The sequence below is a fragment of the Erinaceus europaeus genome, chromosome 18 (genome assembly GCF_950295315.1).
Source record: "Erinaceus europaeus chromosome 18, mEriEur2.1, whole genome shotgun sequence".
NCBI lineage: Eukaryota > Metazoa > Chordata > Mammalia > Eulipotyphla > Erinaceidae > Erinaceus > Erinaceus europaeus.
Window position 1 is genome coordinate 60,449,172 of NC_080179.1, and position 23,297 is coordinate 60,472,468.

Genomic DNA, 23,297 nt, shown 5'->3' on the forward strand with positions numbered 1-23,297 from the left:
TACAATATAACGTGGAAATACCACAGACAATACCAAGGTATTACACACACTTAGATCTTGAATTCATCCTCTAATATTGTGTTAAAGATAATAAGGATTTTCATATGATGTCTCTCACCTATACCCCCCTTCTTTGGAATATACAATTTTATATTCTCACATCTGGCAGAATTGGAGACACAGTTTTACATTATATAATTGCAAAGGTGTTGTAGGGATACTGAAGTGATTTATTCTACAAATTAGTTGATACTGATTTAATAGGAAATTATTTTATAGCAAATATTTTCCCCATTTTCCACACAGGTTAATGTGTTACACGCACTCAGTAAAACTGCAGCATTCATTTGATAATTATTAATTGTACTTTGTTAATTTCACTGTGACTTCACAGTTCTAAAATCAGTTAATACGATTTCAAGTCTGTTAAGTTTATATAGATAAATTTTAAATAAAATAGAATTCTCTCAGATCATGCATATGATACTTTATCTCTCACTTGCTAAATTATATGTACATACATGCCTAGTTGTCTATTTTATCTAAAACATGTGATTATATTAAGAGCATCTAGCCTTCTCTATAGATGTTCACAGCACTCTTTAAAATTAATTTGTATAGTATCTAAAGTTCATGTACACATTCTGGTCAGATAATCAGTCTTTGGGTTAAACAAAAAGGACATGTAATGTCTCTCCCTGGAGAGTTCTTGGATTAGGCAACTGCTCTGTAGAGTGGTCAGAAACTGCCCTTCCTTCTCTACTCATCCAAATTATTTTCTTGTCCTTTGTTGGCTTTATCTTGATCAGTTATTCTCCTTGATCAACAATTATAAATTGGACATGATATTTAATTTTCTTTGGTCAATGGCAGAGAGGATCTGTATCCCAGTCAAGGAATAATAGGATCTCCTTTCTGTTGGATACTTGCCTGTATCAACAACTCCTATAGCTGGTAAGACTTACTCTGGATAAGGACTTGGATGGCCTTCTGGGAAGGCTCAGTATAGGGGAGAACAAAAAAAATTATTTTTTATTTGATCTTTAAATACATTATTTAAATTATAACTTCATTTCCAACTTTAGTTCAAATACATTCTCTTTCCACTACACAAAAAGTGTCAGGGTAAATATTCTATCTTGCTTTAGTATATACAAAATAAAATGGTGTTATTAAATAAAAAAAAGTTTGAGTTTTTGTTTTGTGTCTTGTTTATTATTATGTTTGTACTGACCAAAAGACAATAGTCAATTAGAAGGGCAACAAATAAGTAGTGCTACTTAAAATATTAAATTTTGCCTGTTATATCACAAAACACAATCCTAAGTATTAATAATTTTTAATATATATTAATTTATTTATTCCCTTTTGTTGCCCCTGTTGTTTTTTATTATTGTAGTTATTATTGTTGGATAGGATGGAGAGAGAAGGGAAGACAGCGATGGGGAGAGAAAGATAGACACCTGCAGACCTGCTTCACTGCCCATGAAGTGACTCCCCTGCAGGTGGGGAGCCGGGGGCTCTAACAGGGATCCTTCCACCAGTTCTTGTGCTTTGCACCACCTGCACTTAAAACTCACTGTGCTACCGCCCGGCTCCCAGTATTAACAATTTTTATCATTAGTACTAAATATTATGACCTTTTTTTTTTAGATACAGATTGTTTTTCTGACACAATCTCCCTTTTGTGACTTTATTTAAATTGGAATATTGAGTAACTAGGAAGTAAAGAACCTTTCTTTGACTACACATAGAGAGGTGGATACCCTTTTAATATTTTACTCTAGTAATATTATACTGCAAGCCATTAGGGACTTCTTATTTTGAATTCTATTGGTCAAATGTAGGAATGTAGTTCCTTAGTTGTGTATTGCAAAAAAATAGTTTTAGCACAAGTCACTGAACTAAGTGGTAACTGCTTTTTCAAAAAAAAAAAATTACATATTGCATGTACATATGAGTAGCAAAAATATTTTAATTTAATATATTGAAAATATTTATACTTGCTTTGGGAAATATTTCTCAAGGAAACTGCTACATGTCAAAAATAAAAAAAGAACACACAAGAGTAGAAAAAACTGTTGAATAAAGGTTTATCATGCTTTGAGGAATCAATAACATCTTAAAAACAATCCAAACAATAAAACAGAACATCTTTAGATATTAAAAATGATATTTAGTTCAGAAACAAATAAAAACAGAGTTTGAAAATGATATCTTTCCTTCCAGACAAAAATAAATATGTATTTTATTCCATAGTAGCTATTTCAATTTGAATATGAGATAATGGCATGTTATTATTTATAAAACTGGTTTGCAATAGCCCAAGCTTAGAAGGAATCTAGATGGCTGACAACAGATGAGTGGCTAAGAAAGTTGTGATACAGATATGCAATAGAATACTTTTCAGCAATTAAGAATGATGGGATAAGGAAATGTACTCATGTAGCAACTCCCTTCCTTGATCCAGCTTTCTGGTCCTTTTGCCAGCCATGACATCATCTCCCCAGACAATAACTTGGATCCACTGGCATGTCCAATTTCAGGCTCAGGGGCAAAAATGAAAAACAAAACAAAACAAAGCAAACAAACAAAAAACTAGTATAGCCACAGGCCCTTTGGAATTTAACTAAAATATGCCTACTAGCTATCTACAAAATGGAGGGCCCACCAACTCTTCATCTGCACTATTCTAGCCCTTAGGCCCATGATTTTTCAACAATTTGTTTGGTTTTGTATGTTAACTCTCTTGTCACCCACCAGGTTCCAGATGCTAGCAGGATGCCAACCAGACTCCCCCTGGACAGACAACCCCACCAATATGTCCTGGAACTCTGATTCCCCAGAGCCCTTTGCCACAAGGAAAGAGAGAGACAGGCTTGAAGTATGGATCGACCTGTCAATGCCTATGCTCATTGCGGAAGCAATTACAGAAGCCAGACCTTCCACCTTCTGCATCCCACAATGACCTTGGGTCCATACTTCCAGAGGGTTAAAGAATAGGAAAGCTATCAGGGGAGGGGATGGGATACAGAGTTCTGGTGGTGGGAATTGTGTGGAGTTGTACCCCTCTTATCCTATGGTTTTGTCAATGTTTCCTTTTTAGAAATAAAAAATTTAAAAATAAGGCTTTGCAAGGAAAAAAAACCATTATTTTCCACAACAAAATGATTACAAAAAAAAAAAAGAAAAGAAAAACAATCTTTCAGATTTTAATGTGTGACTTTTTAAAAATGCTGTCCAGTATTAGCAAGAAATAACTTTGGGGATGGGCTTCTGGAAAGCTCCTTAGTGAGAAAGTCAACTTCTTTAAATGTGATATTTGGGGCTAGAATCTCTGACCACTTGTGTACTTTGAGAATGGGAGAAAATCAGGAAGATGTCATTACATTAATTTAGGAAACTGGAACACAGTATAAAATGAAATCACCTTAGATTTAGTGGAAATCCTACTTTTGTCCATTTATTTTATACAAGTTAAAAACAAGCATTTATATTTTTAAACAGTGATTTTACAAGATTATCTGCTAGTCACTAAAAGTGTGTAAGATACAGTTATTTATAAATAGAATTAAATGGCATAAATCATGGTAAGGTCCTGTATGGTACAGCAAATCATAACCATAGGATTTTCAAAATAAACCAAATTCCCAAAAAACTTGGCTATAACAATATTTAGGGTTTCCGGCAGTTGTGCAGCGAGTTAAGTGCACATGACGCCAAGCGCAAGGACTGGTGTAAGGATCCTGGTTTGAGCCCTCGGCTCACCACCTGCAGGGGGAGTCGCTTCACAAGTGGTGAAGCAGGTCTGCAAGTGTCTATCTTTCTCTCTCCCCCTGTCTTCCCCTTCTCTCTCCATTTCTCTCTGTTCTATCCAACAACGACATCAATAACAACAACTAATAACTGCAATAAAAAAAACAAGGGCAACAAAAGGGGGATAAGGCAAATTAAAAACAAAACAAAACAGTATCTATAGCCTTCTTAAACTCTTAAGACAGCAGGAACCTCCCCTATTTTCCAGAAACCCTTATTTCTCCTAGTCTGGGAACCTCTGGGGCATGGCTCATTTTTCTTCTCTCAACCTTTCAGCTTCATTACTCTGAGACCTTTCCTGGTTCATAGGATTCCTTAATTCTATTCTGGGTGGTGCACTTTCTAGCAAAACCACAGAAGCTAGATATAGACCAGGGCCCATGAGATAGAGTACATGTGCACATGCACCAATAAGTTAGAGGAAGATATATACCTTAAAGTAAAAATGCACACAAGTTTGCAATGACTCAGTAAGTGCAGCAAGCAAGTAGAAAGACCTAAAATAAACAAAAAAGACACCATAGAGTACATAATCAAATAGTTTTTACTATTTGATTTACTATTTAGTCAATATGTTGGGGGAATATCTTGAGCTCTTTAAATGCATAGACTTTAGTTCTGAGTACATATTCCTTTAGTATAAGCAGTTGATGTTTCAAATTTGTAAACTCTTTGAATTTGGACATTAGGCTTCAAGTTTTATAACATTTTTAATAATAACCTTTTTAACTAAATACCTATAATCTTAGACCAGGTAAATCAGAAGCAACCAGTCTTTTCAGTATCTAAGATATAGTTACTTGTAGATAGCATTAAATGATACAAATCATGGTGAGGTCATGCATGGTGCAATAAATCCTAATCATAGATTTGTCAAAGTAAACCAAATGCTCAAATAACTTGGTTATAATAATAATTATCTATTGCCTTCTTAAACTCTAAAACAGCAAAGAACCTATTAAATTCTCTTTAAAATCCATATTTCTCCCAGTCCTGGATCTTCTGGGATTTTGCATGTATTTCTTCATGCTTCTCCCCTTTATCTCCTGCCATGTGATGCTGCCTCTGCTGACCTCACCTAAATCAATGCCACCAGTGCCACCTCACCAGGTTTCACTTTAGACTGGATTCAAAGGTGCCAAGCCTGAGATGTCAACCCTCCAACTCCAACAATCTACCACCAACTTGTGATGTGATGCTAACTACCATGATGCCATCCTGACTTTCCTGGGCAGATGACCTCACAAATGTGTCTTGAAATGTCACCTTCCCAGTTTCCTACCCCACTAGGGAAAGATAGAAAGAGGCTTTTGGTATGGATATACCTGTCAATGTCCATGTCCAGCAGAGAAGCAACTAAGCACCAGACCTTCCACCTTCCTCAACCCATGGAGAATTTTGGTCTATACAGCCAGAGGGATAAAGGATAAGGAAGCTTCCAAGTGAAGGGATGGGGCATGGAACTCTAGTGGTGGAAACTATGGAATTGTATCCCTGTTATCTTACAATCTTGTTAATCATTATTAAATCACTAATAAAACATTATATTCTTAACTGGTATGGCTGTAGTGAACAAGACAATACTAAATATGTGAAAAGGGACTATAAGGAAGGAGCAGTGACCATCAATTACAGTGGTTGCTAGTTAGACACAAGCTTCATCTTAGTTGAATGGGTTGAATTACAACTACAGACTGAAAAAAAATAATTCTATTCAGAGAAAGCACAAGGTAAATATGATTAACCTACAAGAATAAAGAATTTTTCTGAAGAAAAAAAAAATATATAGGGGGGCTGGGTAGTGGTGTACCTGGTTGAGCACATATGTTACTATGCACAAGGACCTGGGTTTGAGACACCATTACCCACCTTTAGAGTAGAAACTTCAAGAGTAATGCATGAAGCAAGTTTGCAGGTGTCTCTATTTCTCTCTCCCTCTCTATTTCCTCCTCCCCTCTCAATTTTTTCTGCCTTAACTAATAACAATAATAATAATAATAATAATAATAATAATAATAATAATAACACTGAATCCCTTTGAGGGAAAAGCTAAAAAACTAAGAGGGCATAGAAAATTTCATAAAACATTATGCAAGCATTTGCTCAGAGTACAAATTGCTCCACATGGACTGTGTTACTAAAAATGGTTGTTAGAATTTCTCTACTAGGAGGCCATTCAAATTGGGTAGATAGCAATCTGTCTAGGCAAGTTTGGGTTCAGCGCAGCCTAACAGCAAATGGATGAACTGAGTGACCTACGCAAGTCCCTTCTGGCCCTATTATCCTATGATTCTGCTTCACACTGAAAGAAAGTTATTGCTGCTTCTCTGTTTGTAGTTATAGTCATCGAGGAGACCTTTGCTTCTCTTCTGCATATTGCAGATATTTCTGGTAAATATAAAGTAAAAACAAACAAACAAACAGATGGAAAGGAGCAAATCACTTTCAGGCAAAATGCAAGAGTGAGTCTTCCTGACAGAGTCCATTGTTTGAACCAGTAACTACCACACAGGGTACTACACTCTAGCCTACAAGTTGCTTTGCATGAAAGTACTCATGCACTTTATCACTCTTTTTCATTTGTGTTTATCTTCCCTTCCTAGTTAACTGAATTACAATGAAGTGACTGAAGGAGAAGTTAAGGGTACTTTTCTCTTGTGTTTCCAATCTACTAGGAATATAAGATATACACTCAGCATAAGAAAGAATGAATTAAACCAAGGCACTATTGCATTTAAAAGCTCACCTTTTAAGGTAAGTTATTCTGTGTTAGGCAAGATTGCTACATTGCTCTCAGCCCTGCACATCCTGCATTACATAATTAGTTTAGATGGGTAGGACACAAACTAGATTTACTGCAAAGAAAGTGAACTCTTTAATCTGGGAATAAGATGTAGCGCTCAAAGTCAAGATGTGACTGCCAGAAACATCACTTTATACTGATTTTAAACACAGAAATGAATGAATCAAAACCAAAATATGAGGTATAACATTGGAAGTTTATAATTCTGTAAAATAATTTCATCTGGATATCTAATAGAACTATAAAAAAACCCTAATAGAATATACTAAAACTCATATATTGTTATATATATATTTGTATAAGACACATATAATGTATATGTAGTACTATACATAAATCAATGAAAGCTAATTAAACATGTTTTTTTTTACCTATTAATGTATCTAGAATCTTTTTGAGACTTAAGTAATACTTAATTGACCCAACTAAAAATGAGATAATTCATGTTCTTAGTGCTGCTTCTTCTGAGAACAGTGGAGTGTTTTCTGAGCCATTTATTGAACATATAGATTTTTTCTTGGCACACTAGATTTCCTACCTGTAGTCTGAGTGAGAACATACCACACATTTCAGCTAATGGAACTGAAAAATGATCTTTGCGTCTGTCCTTCCCTTCTCTCTGTGTCTGATGCTCAACCCTTGGCTGACAGTCACACTGACCTAATTCTAAAGCAGCTCTGTGTGCAGAATGATCTCATTTTGGTTGGCAAATTGCAGTTTCTACAACCACAATGGGTTGTCAGAGCTGGCTCTACTATGCCTGGTGGAATATAGAGCTCAATCATTTGATGTTAAACTTTCTCTTAATCACAAGCAGAGTGGGGAGCAAGAATTGTAATCATCAGCTAATGTAAATAAATCTGAGTGGTATGTTTTTCCTCAAAATGGAATTTTTATTTTACTTTTTAACTATTTTAATTTGATAGGACAGACAGAAATCCAGAGGGGAGAATGGAAAAAGAGAGAGAGAGAGAGAGAGAGAGAGAGAGAGAAGTACTGCTCACCCACTGCTTGTGAAGTTTCTCTTCTACAGGTGGGGACTGGGCACTTCCACCCAGGCCTTTGCACAAGACAATATGTTCACTCTACTGGGTACACTAGCACCTTCAAAAAAATTATCATTTAATGAAGAGATTTTTGTGTCTAAACTTAGATAAGCAAATACATGTAAACAGTTTCAGAGAAGCTCAAAATTCACATGCACATTTTTCTATAGCTCTATAAGAGTGAAAACTATGACTTTGATTTGATTAAGAAGGGATTGACTATGGTGAGCTCAGAAGTCACTGATCTCACAGCTGTCTCACTTTGTGACTATTATGTAGTATATTGACATGCTCATTTAGTACATTGTGAGGGCATTAATACGCACTAGTTAGTAGAATAGGATCTACTACATATGGGATAAGAGTGGATCAGAGCAAAGGCAGTAGATATAGTTGACTGAAAGAATCTCTAAAATTCTGAAACATTAGAATTCATAGATTTGATCTCAACAAATCTTTCTTTTTTTAAATTTTTTTATCTTTATTTATTTATTTGGATAGAGACAGTCAGAAATTGAAAGGGAAGGGGGGTGATAGAGATGGACAGAGACAGAGAGACACCTGCAGACCTGCTTCACCACTTGCGAAGCTTTCCCCCTGCAGGTGGGGGCCAGGGGCTCAAACCCGGGTCCTTATGCACTGTAACACATGCGCTCAACCAGGTATACCACCACCCAACCCCAACAAATCTCTTTTTCTAAGGTAATTCAACTCTAACCATGTTTTATTATCTTTGTTTATTTATTGGATAGAGACATTCAGAAATCAAGAGGAAAGGGGAATATAGAAAGGAAGAGAGACACCTGCAGCCCTGCTTCACCGCTCATGAAGCTTTTCCCCTGCAATTGGGGACTGGAGCTTGAACCTGGAGTATTGTGCACTGTGATACGTGCGCTTAACCAGCTGTGCCACCACTGCCACCCCAACAAACCTCTAATGAAAATACTCACCGCTGATTGAAAAGGCATTATGTAGGTCTTTCCATCAAAATTTAAAATTTCTCTACCACATGACTTTGAGAAAGCCTCTCACTATTCTTTCCTAATCACATCATGGTAGTTACATGCCTACAGTTTTTTAATCCTTCTGTTATTACTAGTGGAGATGCATTTTAGAGCATTAAAATGAACACTTCTTCTTAGCTTTTTAAATGCTATTAAGGTGATCATGGTTTTTCTTTTTTCAATTTTTTTTATTTAAAAAAATCAAGAAGGTAGGGGGGAGATAGAGAGGGAGAGAGAAAGAGAGACCTCTGCAGCCCTCTTTCACCACTCACAGTGCTTTCCTCCTGCAGGTGGGTACTGGGGTCTCAAACCCAGGCCCTTGGTCATAGTAACATGTGTGCTTAACTAAGTGTGCCACCACCTAGCCTCATGAATATTTATTTTGCACAATCGTCTTCAAATAAAAGATCTCACTTTTTTTTTCAAGGGGATGGAGTTAATAGTCACAATGAGAAATTCATTTCTTCAAATTCATCATATAGTTTAACTTGTTCACTCAGTATATTTTTTTCTATTCCATCAATTAATAAAACTGACAGGAAACACATAGTTCAGTTTCTTTTTTTTTCATTTTTCTGCAAAGTGTCTTTCATTTTAAGAATGGGTTAGAAAAGCTGCTGAAGCATGATGATTTTATATACTATTCTGAATACGTACATTTAAGGCTTAGTAGTCAAAATTGGTGAATAAAAACTCAAGGTCACAGCCTTCAAATGTTGTTCAGAATTTTTTCCTGTGTGATACCTGGGGATATCATTCAACCCTAATTACCTGTTGTAATTCTGTACTTTTTTTTTTAAATATCAAGATGCTTGTGTGAAAAACCAAATAATGAGGAGCTGGGCTGTGCAGTGGTGTCTTTCTTTCTCCATCTCTGTCTTTCCTTTCCCTTTCAATTTCTCTCTGGCCTATACAACAACAATAACAATAATAAAATACTGAGAACAAGGGCAACAAAAAAGAGAAAAATGGCTTTCAGGAGCAGTGGACTTGTAATGCAGGCACCGAGCCCCAGCGATAACCTTGGAGGCAAATAATTATGATGATGATGATGATGATGATGATGATGATGATAATAATAATAATAATAATTACTCATATGGGATTTTGCCTCATATTTAAGGTTTAGAGAACTGAATGAAATTTATTATAATTCATAATTTTGAACAATTTTTCAACATGTATTTCCAAAGTTAAATTATTATTTTATGTATTTTTACTTTTGATTAACAGTATGCTATAAGAATATAAGATTACAATGTATACTGCCACACCACAGCTGCCACCAAAGTCTCATATCTCCACTCTCCTATTTACCAAAGATAACTACCACAGTGCTCACAAGTCTTTCCATTTGATTGCTTTTGTTTTATTTGGATTTTTGGGGCAAGTTTATGTAAATCATATCTCTAAATTCCACATGTGAGTGAAGCTTCAAGAAGGAAAAAAATGGGGGTGAGTGGTGGCACACCAGTTAAGTGCACACATATCATCATGTGAAAGGACCTGGGTTTGAACCCCTACTCCCCACTTGCAGGGGGAATCCTTCATGAGTGATGAGACAGGTCTGCAGAGGTTTGTCTTTCTCTCATCCTCTATCTCTCCTCCCCTCTCAGTTTCTCTCTGTTCTGTCAAATAAAAAATAGAAAGAAAAAAAATGGCTGCCAGGAGGCCTGGATTTATAGTGCTGACATCGAGCCCCTGCAATAACCCTGGTGGCAAAAAATAAATAAATAAAAAGAAAGAGGAGGAGGAGAAGTATAAAGAAAGAAAGAGAGAGTAAAAGAAAGAAAGGAAGAAAGAAATAAAGGTAGGAAGGAGGGAAGGAAGGAAGGAAGAAAGAAAGAAAGAAAGAAAGAAAGGAAGAAAGAAAGAAAGAAAGAAAACAATTATCAACTCAATAATTTAGCAGTAATTTTGCTAAACATGGAATGTGGGTTTAATTTTTTTTGTTATTTAATTTTTAATACCTGTTCTAATAGTTGTTTATAAGATTATAAGATAATAGTGTTAAAGTACCACAGCCAAAAGCCTGCGTTCCCAACCCCTTCGAAATTTCTAACTCTTATCCGAAAAGTAATTTATGTAATGTGACTCCTCTCCTTATCTATTTAGATCTTCACATACATGAACAACACCAAAGTGACACATGAGGTAATTTTACTTGATATACCTTATTTGGCAAGCTGTAAATATAAATACGATGGCTTAACTCAATGTTTCATGACCATATATGCTTAGCCATACCTTCAGAAAATAAGTCATGCAATCTGATGCATTTTTACTATATGTGCATATGCAACATTTTAGGCTTTATTAAAATAGTATTATAGTATTACTGACACTCGAATAGATTGTCGTATCATTTCCATTCCCTTTCTCTTTTTACTTGTATGCAATGCATATTAAAGGGGTCACACTGCATCATTATTCTATATAAGCACTACAGGTCTAATACAAACCATTTTTACAACTCCAAACTCATCTCTTTGCACCCAGAGTGTTGTAACCTTTTTCAACCTAGCCAACTGTTTTAGAGCTCTCTTGAGCATAAAATGTTTTCTAGTGCACTTTTGCCTCTGAAAATATAGCTTTCATTTTCCCCATGTTCTCTCTTCTCTTATTTCCCTACCCAGTTTATAGAGTGAAAAATAGCTGAACTATTAGTTCATTTATGATACTTCCTCCATTCTTTCAAGCAGAATTAAGTACTCCTCATTTTATGCTTCCTCAGCAATGTTTATCAATCTTCATTATCACATGAATTTCTGAAGAAAAACTGGGATTTTTTTATATTTCTAATAATTAAGGAAATATCTGCAGAATGTTCAGTGTTCAATCAAAATTTGCTAAATGTAAATGAACAAGAGACCCAGAGCAGTGAATCTGCAAATGAGACCACAATTAGAGAGAGAGAGAAACATACATATGGAGAGAGAGGATGGGTGGGGAAGTGTTGCAGTTTGTTTGGGTCTAACTAGTATAATATTAAATTAATTAAAGGTGCATATCCAATAAAAAAATGCTAGAGTGTCAATCAACTATTTAAGATTTTTCTTGCAACTGCTGAGCTGTGGTAGATTAAAACTGCTTATTCATCCTTTCTACACAGGTATTCAATTAGCTAGATAATTACTTCTGTAAGTGTACATATTCAGACAGTTGACACTTAAACGTTAAGACTCTTCAACAATTTAGCTGTAGTTAAGTAGTGGCATTTGATAATTCAATATTAGTATGTCCTGTTGAGGCAGCAACACCCTTTTCACCAGGATCATTGCTGGGGCTCAGCAGCTACACAGATTCTACTGATCTCAGAGTGGATTTTTTTCCTTTTTTCCCTTTATTTTTATCTAACAGGGGAGAGAGAGAGAGAGAGAGAGAGAGAAGGGGGAGGTAAAGGGAGAGAGAGAAAGAGACAATTACAGTACTTCTTAAATAATCGTGACTTCCCCACTGCTGCAGGTGGGGACAGGGAGCTTGAACCCGTCCTTGTGTGTGGTAATATGTTCATTCAGACTAATGCATCACAGCCTGGCCCCACAACAGCGTTTTTTGTTTTTTTTTTTACCTCCTGGGTTACTGCTTGGGTTCATTGCCTGCACTATGAATCCACTATTCCTGGAGGATATTTTTTTTTCCTTTTGTTGGTCTTGTTTATCATTGTTGTAGTTATTATTGTTGTTGTTGTTGTTGGATAGGACACAGAAATCTAGAGAGGTCAGGAAGACAGAAATGGGGAGAGAAACATAGACACATGCAGAGCTGCTTCACTGCTTGTGAAGCGACCCTCTTGCTTTGCGCCATGTAAGCTTAACCTGCTGTGCTACCGCCCAGTCCCCTACAGCATATTTCTAATTAAAGAAACCCCTAAATAAAATTATAAAACATACTCTAAATTGAACCTATTTGCTATTCATGAATATATATATATGTATATGTATGTGTGTGTATTTAGGTATACATACACACATACACGTTGAGAACACAATCACAGGTACCAACACACATATATGCATATATTCATATATGCATACACACATACACACACACACACACATATATATATGTAGTATATAAGTTATCTGAAATAGCTTTACAAAGAATTAGTACACTTTCAGACCTCTGTGCAGTGAAGCTTTGTAGAGGATTAAAAAAAAATAAAAGACATGGGAATGTTTGCTGAAAAACAATCACATAGATTCATAATCACTTTTACTAGGTGTACAGAAGATAGAATTCTATTTCCACAGTGATGTGAGATTTCCTGTATACTTTTTCATTATTGAGAAGTTAATGGTTTACAGTACAGTTGTTTGTACATGGATATAGTTTCTCATCTCACCACTATAGGTGTCTACAAGACACTCTCACCCCAACATATGTCCTTTATGTAATCATGTACCAAATCTTGAAAGCCCCCACGCTTCCCAGTCCTCTCCTGGTCCTCCTTCATCAGAGTCCTCTGCTTTGGTGCAATACACCAAACCAATCCAAGTTTTACTTGGTGTTTCCCCTTTCTGTTCCTGCTTCTTAATTTCTGCCTGCAAAGAGAAATCTGGGGACCTCTCAGAAGGCTAGAAATGGACCAACCCTAGCACCTAGCAATGCCTCTCCAAGGGATTATACCCTAAGAAAACAAACACACATATCTAAAGAGATTTGTGTATATCTATGCTCATAGCAGCACAATTGGTAGTAGCCAAAATTCGGAAGCAACCCATATTCCTTTAAAAAAGCCAAAAACAAATAGTTTAATATATTTACTATCCTTCACTGCAAATGTAATCTAATTAGGTTTATAAGAAAGTGACTTCTCTTGCTCATAGCCACCTTCATTTTTACCATAATAAATCATTTTTAAAATTTTAGATTTGGAGGCCAGGTGGAAGCATACCTGGTTAAGAGCACAGATTACTGTGAGAGAGGGTATGGAGGGTATGGATCCAAGCCCCCAAATCCTGCCTGTTGCAGGTCTCTCCCTCTCCCTCTCCCTCTCCCTCTCCCTCTCCCTCTCTCTCATATATATATATATATATATATATATATATATATATATATATATATATATATATAGGATAGGGAAGCCATAACTTGAGATGGAAGGGGGTGATAGAAAAGAAGAGAGACAGACACCTGCAACACTGTTTTAGCACCTGAAAAGCTTTGCTCCTGCAGGTGGAGACTCGCGGGGGTGGGGGGAGGATGAACTTAAGTCCTTGCACACTGTAGCATATGCACTCAACCAGGTGCACCAACAACTGACCCTGCAGGTATCACTTCTTTTTCCCTTTTCTCTCCATCTTCCTGTCTCCCTTTCCATTTTTACTCCTCCTCTATTTCTCTATCTCATGATGCCAATCTGACTTCCCTAGGCAAATGACCTCACCTGGAACCCCATCTCTCCAGAGCATTTGTCCAAGTAGGGAAAGAGAGAAACAGGCTGGTAGTATGAGTTGACCTGCCAACAGACATGTCCAATGGAGAAGCAGTTACAGAAGCCAGACCTCCCACCTTCTGCAACCCATAATGACTCTGGGTCCATATTCCCAGAGGAATAAAGAACAGGAAAGCTTCCAATGGAGGTGATGGGATACGAAACTCTGATGGTATGGAATTGTACCCCTGAGATGCAGAAATACTCCTGGTGGCAATAAATAAATAAACATCAAACTTGAGCATAGTAATACAATATTACTCAATAATTCTTGTCTCTTCCTGCATTTTCTATATAGTTGTGAGAATTTTTATGGAAATAACCTATATATACAAGCCCTGTGCTCTACAGAATGTGTTTTCATTGCTTATATAATTTATAAATAGTGATATTTCCACATTCCCACTAATAAGAAATACTATGAAGGAATATGATTTCTTCACAAATAATGTGATGATTTAGAGCATTTATACTATTAACCTTTTACAATTACATACTATATATAAGTACACCTGTATACAAAAATAAGTTTTTCTTTCTTCAAATGCAATTAGATTATGAAGATCAAAATTTCAATGCTGTGTAAAATCATTAATAATAGATATATTTCACTACCTTTCGGAGGAAAAAATTGATATTTTTAAGTAACCAATCATCAAATAACTAAGTTATTAGAAAATTCTTCTCAATGCCAGATATCACATCCAAAATGTTAAAACAGTTCTATTTTCAAAAGGATACAAATGTATCAACCAAATGTACTTTGGATCCTTTATTACTTAAAAAAAAGAAAATACATCAATTTCTGAATTATGCTTTAGGATTCCTGTATTATTACTCAAATTCGAGTCTGTACTTAGATGCCACAAAGTGAAAGACATGGAAAGAGAAGTGATTTAGACAGACTTGTTCTATGAACTAATAGAAGTTTTAATAATCAATGAAGTATTTGAAGTAATTGGGTGTCTTCCTCTATATGGAAAAAAAATCTTGGAGATTTGATAGGATGGTGCATACACAGCTTTGCAGGAACACATTTTTATTAGGTGTAATTCACACTCAGAAGAAAGATAAGAGTGGGAAAGTAGACTCAGATCCTATAACATACTTTTGTCTACAACCAACAACGTTTTGCACTTAAGTCATATACATGTAACACATTTAGTGTTGCATAAAAGACGTGTTGATGTTGTGAGGTGTCTACCTACTTAAAGAATAAAAATAAATAAAAAAGAAACATCTAGTTTGTTTTACTCAGTAAAACAACAAACAAAACTTTATTTCATCTACCTTGACAGAACTGGGCTTAAAATTAGCTGAAACTTGGGTGGTAAACATCTCTACTGACATAAACAACAAGCAAAGATCCAAATATATTTCCTGCTGTAGCTAAAACCACCTCACATCAGAATAAATTACTTCAAGTGCTTTAAAACACTTTGTTTTGGTGACCTGTAGAAATATTTAAAAGGCCAAAGTGGTATAATCAGCCTCCTGCTAATAAATTAAAAAAGAGAAGGAAAGTAAGAAAGAAAAAAAAAAGAAAGGAAGGAAGGAAGGAAGGAAGGAAGGAAGAAAGGAAAGAAAGAAAGAAGGAAAGAAAGAAAGAAAGAAAGAAAGAAAGAAAGAAAGAAAGAAAGAAAGGTTGTCATCTCTGTTAGAACTATGCAACTTGGAACAATTAGAAAACTGAATCATTCTAGGAAAGTGAGACAGAAAGATTAACATCTACATATATAAGTCTCTGTGTGTTTGAAGTACACGGTAATCTTTTCAGTGTTCAAGATACATCTAATACTGCTTCATTTTGTTCAAATACTTTCCTTTTGTTGAATTCCCCACCACTTACTAATAACATATCCTGTCTATCCATTAATGCACAACTCTTAAATTTCTTTAGAGAACTCATACATATATTTGTATGATCTAAAGCACTTAAACATGATTAAGATGTTAAAAGTCTGTGATCATCTCTAAGAAATATTTGCTAAAATAGTGAGTTTAGGGAGTCAGTGGTAGCACAGCGGGTTAAGTGCACATAGTACAAAGTGCAAGGACTGGCATTAAGGATCCTGGTTCCAGCCCTTGGCTCCCCACTTGCAGGGGAGTTGCTTCACAGGTGGTGAAGCAGGTCTGCAGGTGTCTATCTTTCTCTCCCCCTTTCTGTCTTCCCCTCCTCTCTCCATTTCTCTCTGTCCTATCCAACAGTGACATCAATAACAACAACAATAATAACTACAACAATAAAACAACAAGTGCAGCAGAAGGGAATAAATAATATTTAAAAAGTAGTGTTTAGTCTTTAAAACGTTTACCTGAATTTTATCTATTTAACTGTTACCCATACAAATTTAATTAGAATACTAGAATATGACTATTCCAATGAGCTTTATATTCACTTTGAGACTTTAATCAGAACTTTCTCCTATCTTTGTGAACACCTGATCAATGTAAAAGTGTGATATTGTGGGGTAGATGGTTGCACACCTGGTTGAGCATACATTTTACAATGCACAAGGACCTGAGTTCAAGCCCCAGGTCCCCAACTGCCAGGGGAAAGCTTTGCAAGTGGTGAAGCAGTGCTGCAGGTGTCTCTCGTTCTTTCCTTCTCTATCTCCTGCTACTCTTCTGATTTCTGGATGTCTCTATCCAATAAATAAAGATAATAAAATAAAAATAGAAGTGTGATACTAATCTTCAATAATAAATTAAAACATGGAAAATTATCATTTCATAAAAATTGTATAAGGAAAAAAAGTCCATGTGTACATATTCTACTCAAATAATTGGTTGCAGAGATTGTTTACTTCAAGTAGTCTTTGTAAAAACAAAGACTCAGAGAAACTGGCTAATAATACTGTGTCAATTTCCTGTGTGGTCTGGGAGGTGGCACAGTGGATAATGCATTGGGTTTTCAAGTGAGGTCCTGAGTTCAATCCCTGGCATCACATGTACCAGAGTGATGTCTGATTCTTTCTCTCTCCTCCTATCTTTCTCATTAATAAATAAATTCTAAAAAAAAATTCCTGTGACAAAACATTTTAATTGTTCTTTGCTCAAAAGGACAAATTTCTATGAAATATATAAGAACAAGACTTCAATGTTCAAATATGCATTTTTTGCGTGTGTTTTTCCTTCTCTTTTTTTTTTTTTTCCTCCAGGGTTATTGCTGGGCTCGGTGCCTGCACCATGAATCCACCGCTCCTGGAGGCCATTTTTTCCCCCTTTTTGTTGCCCTAGTTGTTGCAGTCTCGTTGCGGTTATTATTGTCATTGTTGACGTTGCTTTGTTGTTGGGTAGGACAGAGAGAAATGGAGAGAGGAGGGGAAGACAGAGAGAGAGGGGAGAGAAAGATAGACACCTGCAGACCTACTTCACCGCCTGTGAAGCGACTCCCCTGCAGGTGGGGAGCCGGGGGCTCGAACCGGGATCCGTACGCCGGTCCCTGCACTTTGCGCCACGTGCGCTTAACCCACTGTGCCACCGCCCGACTCCCTCCTTCTCTCTCTTAATTTTTTTTCATTATCTTTATTTATTTATTGGATAGAGACAGCCAGAAATCCAGAGGGAAGGATGGGATAAGAGGAAGAGAGACACACAGACACCTGCAACACTGCTTCACCACTTATGAAGCTTTCCCCCAGCAGGTGGGGACCAAGGACTTGAACCTGGTTCCTTGTGCACTGTAACATGTGCGCTCAACCAGGTGCACCACCACCCGGCCCCTTCCTTCTCTCTCTCTCTCTCTCTTTTTTTTTTTTTTTTGTCACTGGAGTTATCATTGGGACTCAGTGCCCACACAATGAATTCACTGCTTCTAGTAGCTATTTTTTCCTTTTTATATTTCCCTCTTTCTGTTTTGTTAGATAAGGTAGAGAGAAATTTTGAGGGGGGTGGGGGTGGGAGATTAAAAAAGGAAGGAAGAAAGAAAGCCATCTACTTCACTGCTCATGAAACTTCTCACCTGCAATTGGGGCGTGGGTGTTTGAATCCAGGTCCTTGTGTACCACAATATGTCTGCTCAGCTGGGTGCAACAGCTTGCCCCCCCGCCCCAACTACATTTTTTTAAAATTTCCATATTGGGGACTTAATGTTTTACATTCGACAGTAGATACAATAGTTTGTACATGCATAACATTTCTCAGTTTTCCATATAACAATACAACCCCCTCTAGGTCCTCTGTCATCCTTCCTGGACCTGTATTCAATAAAACTGTGTACTTGTGACTTTGAAATGCATATTGGCTGCAGCAATGAAAGGGATGTTTTCTCAATAAGATACATGGGTATGGTTGAAAGAAAGGTAGGTACTAGATACTCTTTGAATATACATTAAAACTGAAAAATTCACATTTCCATTGCTTTGCTCTACAAATGAACTCACCCCGACAATGTACTCCTTCATCAAATCCGTCTAGGCAGTCCAAGACACCATTGCACAGCTGAGATAAATGAATGCAGTTATTGGCACCATGGCAAGTGATGTAATTGAAGGGGCACTTGACTTCTACCTCCTCAGGGCCTGGAACAATGTGAAGAAGATAATGATATGGATTAGCTTTGTTTTTATAATACTGCACCATTGAAGCACATAATACTTTTATTAATGTATTCAATTTCACTAGAAAAATTTGACCATAGGGCAACTATGCTTTGCAGAAATATTCAAAATAGACTATGTGTTCAAATACCTGTAATTTTTATATATGTTTTATTTATTTATTTTCCCTTTTGTTGCCTTTGTTGGTTTTTTATTGTTGTTGTTGATGATGTCAGTGTTGGATAAGACAGTGAGAAATGGAGAAAGGAAGGGAAGACGGAGGGGGGAGAGAAAGACACCTGCAGACCTGCTTCACCGCCTGTGAAGAGACTCCTCTGCAGATGGGGAGTGGGGGTTGGAACCCGGATCCTTACGCTGGTCCTTGTGCTTTGCGTCATACACACTTAACCTGCTGCACTACCGCCCAACTCCCCCTCAAGTACCTGTAGTTGATTTACTTTTCATTCAGAGAGAGGGAGAGAGAGAGACTATAGCCACAGTACTGGAACATATTTAAAACTTCTTATTAGAGAGGCTGAGACTCCAGAGTATTGCTCAGTTTCAACATATGGTGATTCAGGGGATTGAATCTTCTAGGATCTCAGGCATTAAAGTTTGTTACACCATCTCTATATTATCTCCTCGTCTCCAACTCCTTATTTCTTATTGAGTTCATGTGAAGGGAAGGTACAGAGGCAAAGGGGAAGAAAGTAAAAAGAGACATATTGAAATGTCTTTCAATGCAGTTAGGGCTGCGCTCAATACTAGGTCACACACATGGCAAAATCAGCACACAATTGAGGTTACGCTTTGACATCTCAGACTCAGTTAGGATCCTCTGTATTGCACTAAGCCTGCAAAGAGATTTCTGGCTTTGTGTTTTCTTTCATTTTGAAATAAATATTCTGCATGTTTTATTATTTTTGGTAGTTGCTATGGTTTCACTGCCCTAGACGAACTTTTTTAGAAAGATACTACAGTACTGAAGCATAGAAGGTACTTTTTTCTAAGTGAGGCATTTCACCAGCTCTCCACTTTTTTTTTTTTAACATGGTAGAAATCCACATTGCAATGTATTAGGATATCTATTTACTTTTGTTATTATCCTTTTAATAGTCACCTCGGTTATCTCTGGCACTCAGTGTCAACACTATGTATCCACCACTCTCTGTTCTCTTTCTTCCTTTCTTTCTTTCTATTTTGTATGGTAGGAAACAGAGAAATCGAGAGGGGTGAGGGGTATAGGGAGAAAGATAGACACCTGCAGACCTGCTTTACCACTTGTGAATTGTGCCCTTTACAGATGGGAAGTGAGGCCTTGAACTGAGGTCTTTTCACGTGGTAACCTGTGCACTCACCCAGGTGGCACCACTGCCCACCCTCAGGAGAAGTATTTAAAACATGTATTTTTTTTTTTGAGTAGAAAATAAGTAACGGTTATTTTTTATGGAAAAATATCTCTGTCATTTCACAGATTTAAAGTGTACAACACGAAATTTGACATTTTTATAGTCATGATACGCTCACGATTTTGGTGATATTCATCAGTTCTATTATGGATGCGTTGGATCGACCTTCTCGTGGTGCATCCCGTGAGTACCCATTCATTGGGGAAACTGACGATCCTTCCTAGCCAACTGAATCCACATGGATCCCAGTCATTTTCAAAGCCAGCAACAAGCAGCTTCTGACAGCTTGCAACCTGACGCTGTTGACTGGCTACGGAAGGGCAAACGCTAGAAGAAAGTCCTATTATAGTACACACTTATTTCTTTTTAATTCTTGTAGTAACTGAGATTTATCAAGTAGTGCACTAAGAACGCAAGTATTCCATTTGACACTTAAGGAAGAGCATAATTGAATTTTGAGAATCACTTTGAATCAATGTTGTCTCTTATCTTTAAATGAATCATTCATGATGAAGTTTGTTGAGTCTCATTTTCCTAAAATGTGAAATTTGGATAATGATGACTTCTTGGCAGTAGCCTTGCCTGATTATCTCAGGTAAAATGAGCAAAATAGTTTCAGTGCAATTTAAGTGAAAATTTTCAACCCAAGAGTGAATTTTTTTTAAATATTTTATTTTATTTATTTATTCCCTTTTGTTGCCCTTGCTGTTTTATTGTTGTAGTTATTATTGTTGTAGTCATTGTTGGATAGGACAGAGAGAAACAGAGAGGAGGGGAAGACAGAAAGGGGGAGAGAAAGATAGACACCTGCAGACCTGCTTCACCGCCTGTGAAGCGGCTCCCCTGCAGGTGGGGAGCCGGGGTTCGAACCGGCAAGAGTGATTTTTTACTTTTCATCTGCTTTCTCATGACTATAAAGAATAGTTACATAATTATGAGTATATGGAACCCTTTACTTAAATGCTCTAGTTGGATAACTGCTCTTCAGTCAATTAGGAAGTCAATTATGAACAGGGCACACCAAGTATGCCATGCAGACTTAATTGCACTTTAGGCAACTACCATTTTTGTTGTCATGTATACAATCAGTTTCCAAATTCCACCTAACTACTACATCCTCCAACTTACCTATAATGATTCTTAATCTTCCTCTTCATCTTCTCTACTAAATCTAGACTGTAATCATGCCAATGACCTCAGTCACTTATTCATCTATTTATTTTAATAGTCAAGTTCCCACAGTAAGACACACTTAGGGTTTAATTACAGTTATATCAAGACCCAATAGGACATGCATTTATTTAATCAAGTGAGCATTCATTTTCTCATCAGTCAATGAACTTTCCACTGAGTCTATCAAGGAGAGTGTTATGCATGGCAAAAGTCATCAATGGCCAAGCTCTGACTGTTGTATCTATCAGATTCATGTAAATAAATAAATGCAGCAAGGAGGAATGATTGACTCAATTTGGAGCCAGATTACTGACTCTGTCACTTATATACTGAATGAGCTGAGCAAGTTATATATTCTCTCTATGCTTCACTGCTGTTATAACCGCTGTATAAAAAGCTCTAATGTGGGAGTCGTAGCACAGTGGGTTAAGCGCAGGTGGTGCAAATATGTCTAATATGACAAAGGATAGCATACAGCCATTAAAATATAAATTAATTTTGAAAATTGGGAAATGGGGGATGGAAGAATAAATAGCTCATTAAAGTTTTGTCCTGCTTTGCCATATATACGGCCCAGATTTGAGTCTGGCCACTACAGCACTGAGGGAAGATTTGCTTTCACTCTCTCTCTTTCTCTGGAAAAAAAACAAAATCATCCTGGAGCTTTCAGGTTCCAATGATGTGAAAAGAAAGAAAAAAAAAGAAAGAAAGAAAGGTAGAAAGAAAGTATTTTAAATCTTTATGACAAGTAGTCTTTTTTAAAACATTCATGATGAGTAGTCTCAAGCAATCAACTGACTAAATCTTATGAATTTTAGAGATGCACACATAATATGAGGCACAAGGACCTGCTCAAGGATTCGGGTTTAAGCCCCGGCTCCCCACCTGTGGGGGCGGGGGGTTGCTTCACAAATAGTGAAGCAGGTCTGCAGGTGTCTATCTCCCTCTCTCTCCTTTTCTATCGTCTCCTCTCCTCTCAATTTCTCTATGTCTTATTAAAACAAAGCCACAGGAGCAATGGATTCGTAATGCAAACACTGAACCATCTGACTCCCAATTAAAGAATTTTTTTCCGGGGTGATGGACGGTGGTGGAACCGGTTATGCTCACATAGTACTAAGTGCAAGGACCTGCTCAAGGATCCAGGTCGAGCCCCTGCCTCCCTGCCTGCAGGGGGAAAGCTTCACAAGTGGGGAAGTAGGACTTCAGGTCTCTCTCTCTCTCTCTCTCTCTCTCTCCCTCACTCCCTTCTTAAATTCTCTCTATCCTATCCAATAAAATGGGAAAAATAGCCTCCAGAAGTAGTAGATTCATAGTGCAGACACCAAGCTTTTTGAATTACACATTGATATACTATGTGAAAATTGGGACATATAATTATTTATTGTTCTGTGTTGATTTTCTATAAACTTCAAAACATATTTTTTTTACCAGTTTAATTTATTGTCGGTATCTGAATTCAACACACAGATGTCAGAGCATCTCGCACAGAAACAGTCTACATTTGGAAATCAATCAAATTTGTTAAATAAATGAAAGATATTATAGGGAGATTGGTAGAGTCTTGTCATTAATCACAGCATTAGAAATGAGTGTTATAAAGTCAATGAACTGTTTTTTTCCTGACCAGTCTAAAGGCAAATAGATAAGAAAGTAAATGAAATCACTTTTTAATGATTATCATTTCAATATTGATATTCATTAAATCAGTGCTATGTAACCTGAGTGAAATTGAAATAAATTATTACTTTTTTATTTCAGTTTCTTTTTTGGATTGAGAAGAGAGAAATTGAGTGGGGTGGGAGAGATTGAGAGAGAGAGAAAGACAGAGAGATGCTCATAGCACTGCTTCACCATTTATAAAAACTTTCCACTACAGGTGGGGACCAGAAGTTTGAACCCATGTCCTTACACACTGTAACAGGTGCCATATATATATATATATATATATATATGATTTATTTATGAAAAGATAGGAGGAGAGAGAAGGAACCAGACATCACTCTGGCACATGTGATGCTGGGGAGCAAACTTGGGACGTCATGCTTGAGAGTCCAAAGCTTTATCA

The 23,297-nt window shown here is 36.8% G+C and overlaps 1 protein-coding gene across 1 annotated transcript in view; it reads right to left on the reverse strand.

The window, feature by feature from the left end:
- LRP1B (LDL receptor related protein 1B) overlaps window positions 1-23,297 on the reverse strand; it is a 1,816,831-nt gene that overhangs the window by 1,095,468 nt on the left and 698,066 nt on the right. The window contains exon 3 of the mRNA XM_060178059.1: window positions 18,492-18,629. Coding sequence (XP_060034042.1) covers window positions 18,492-18,629 — 138 coding nt within the window. The remainder of the gene's footprint in view (window positions 1-18,491; window positions 18,630-23,297) is intronic.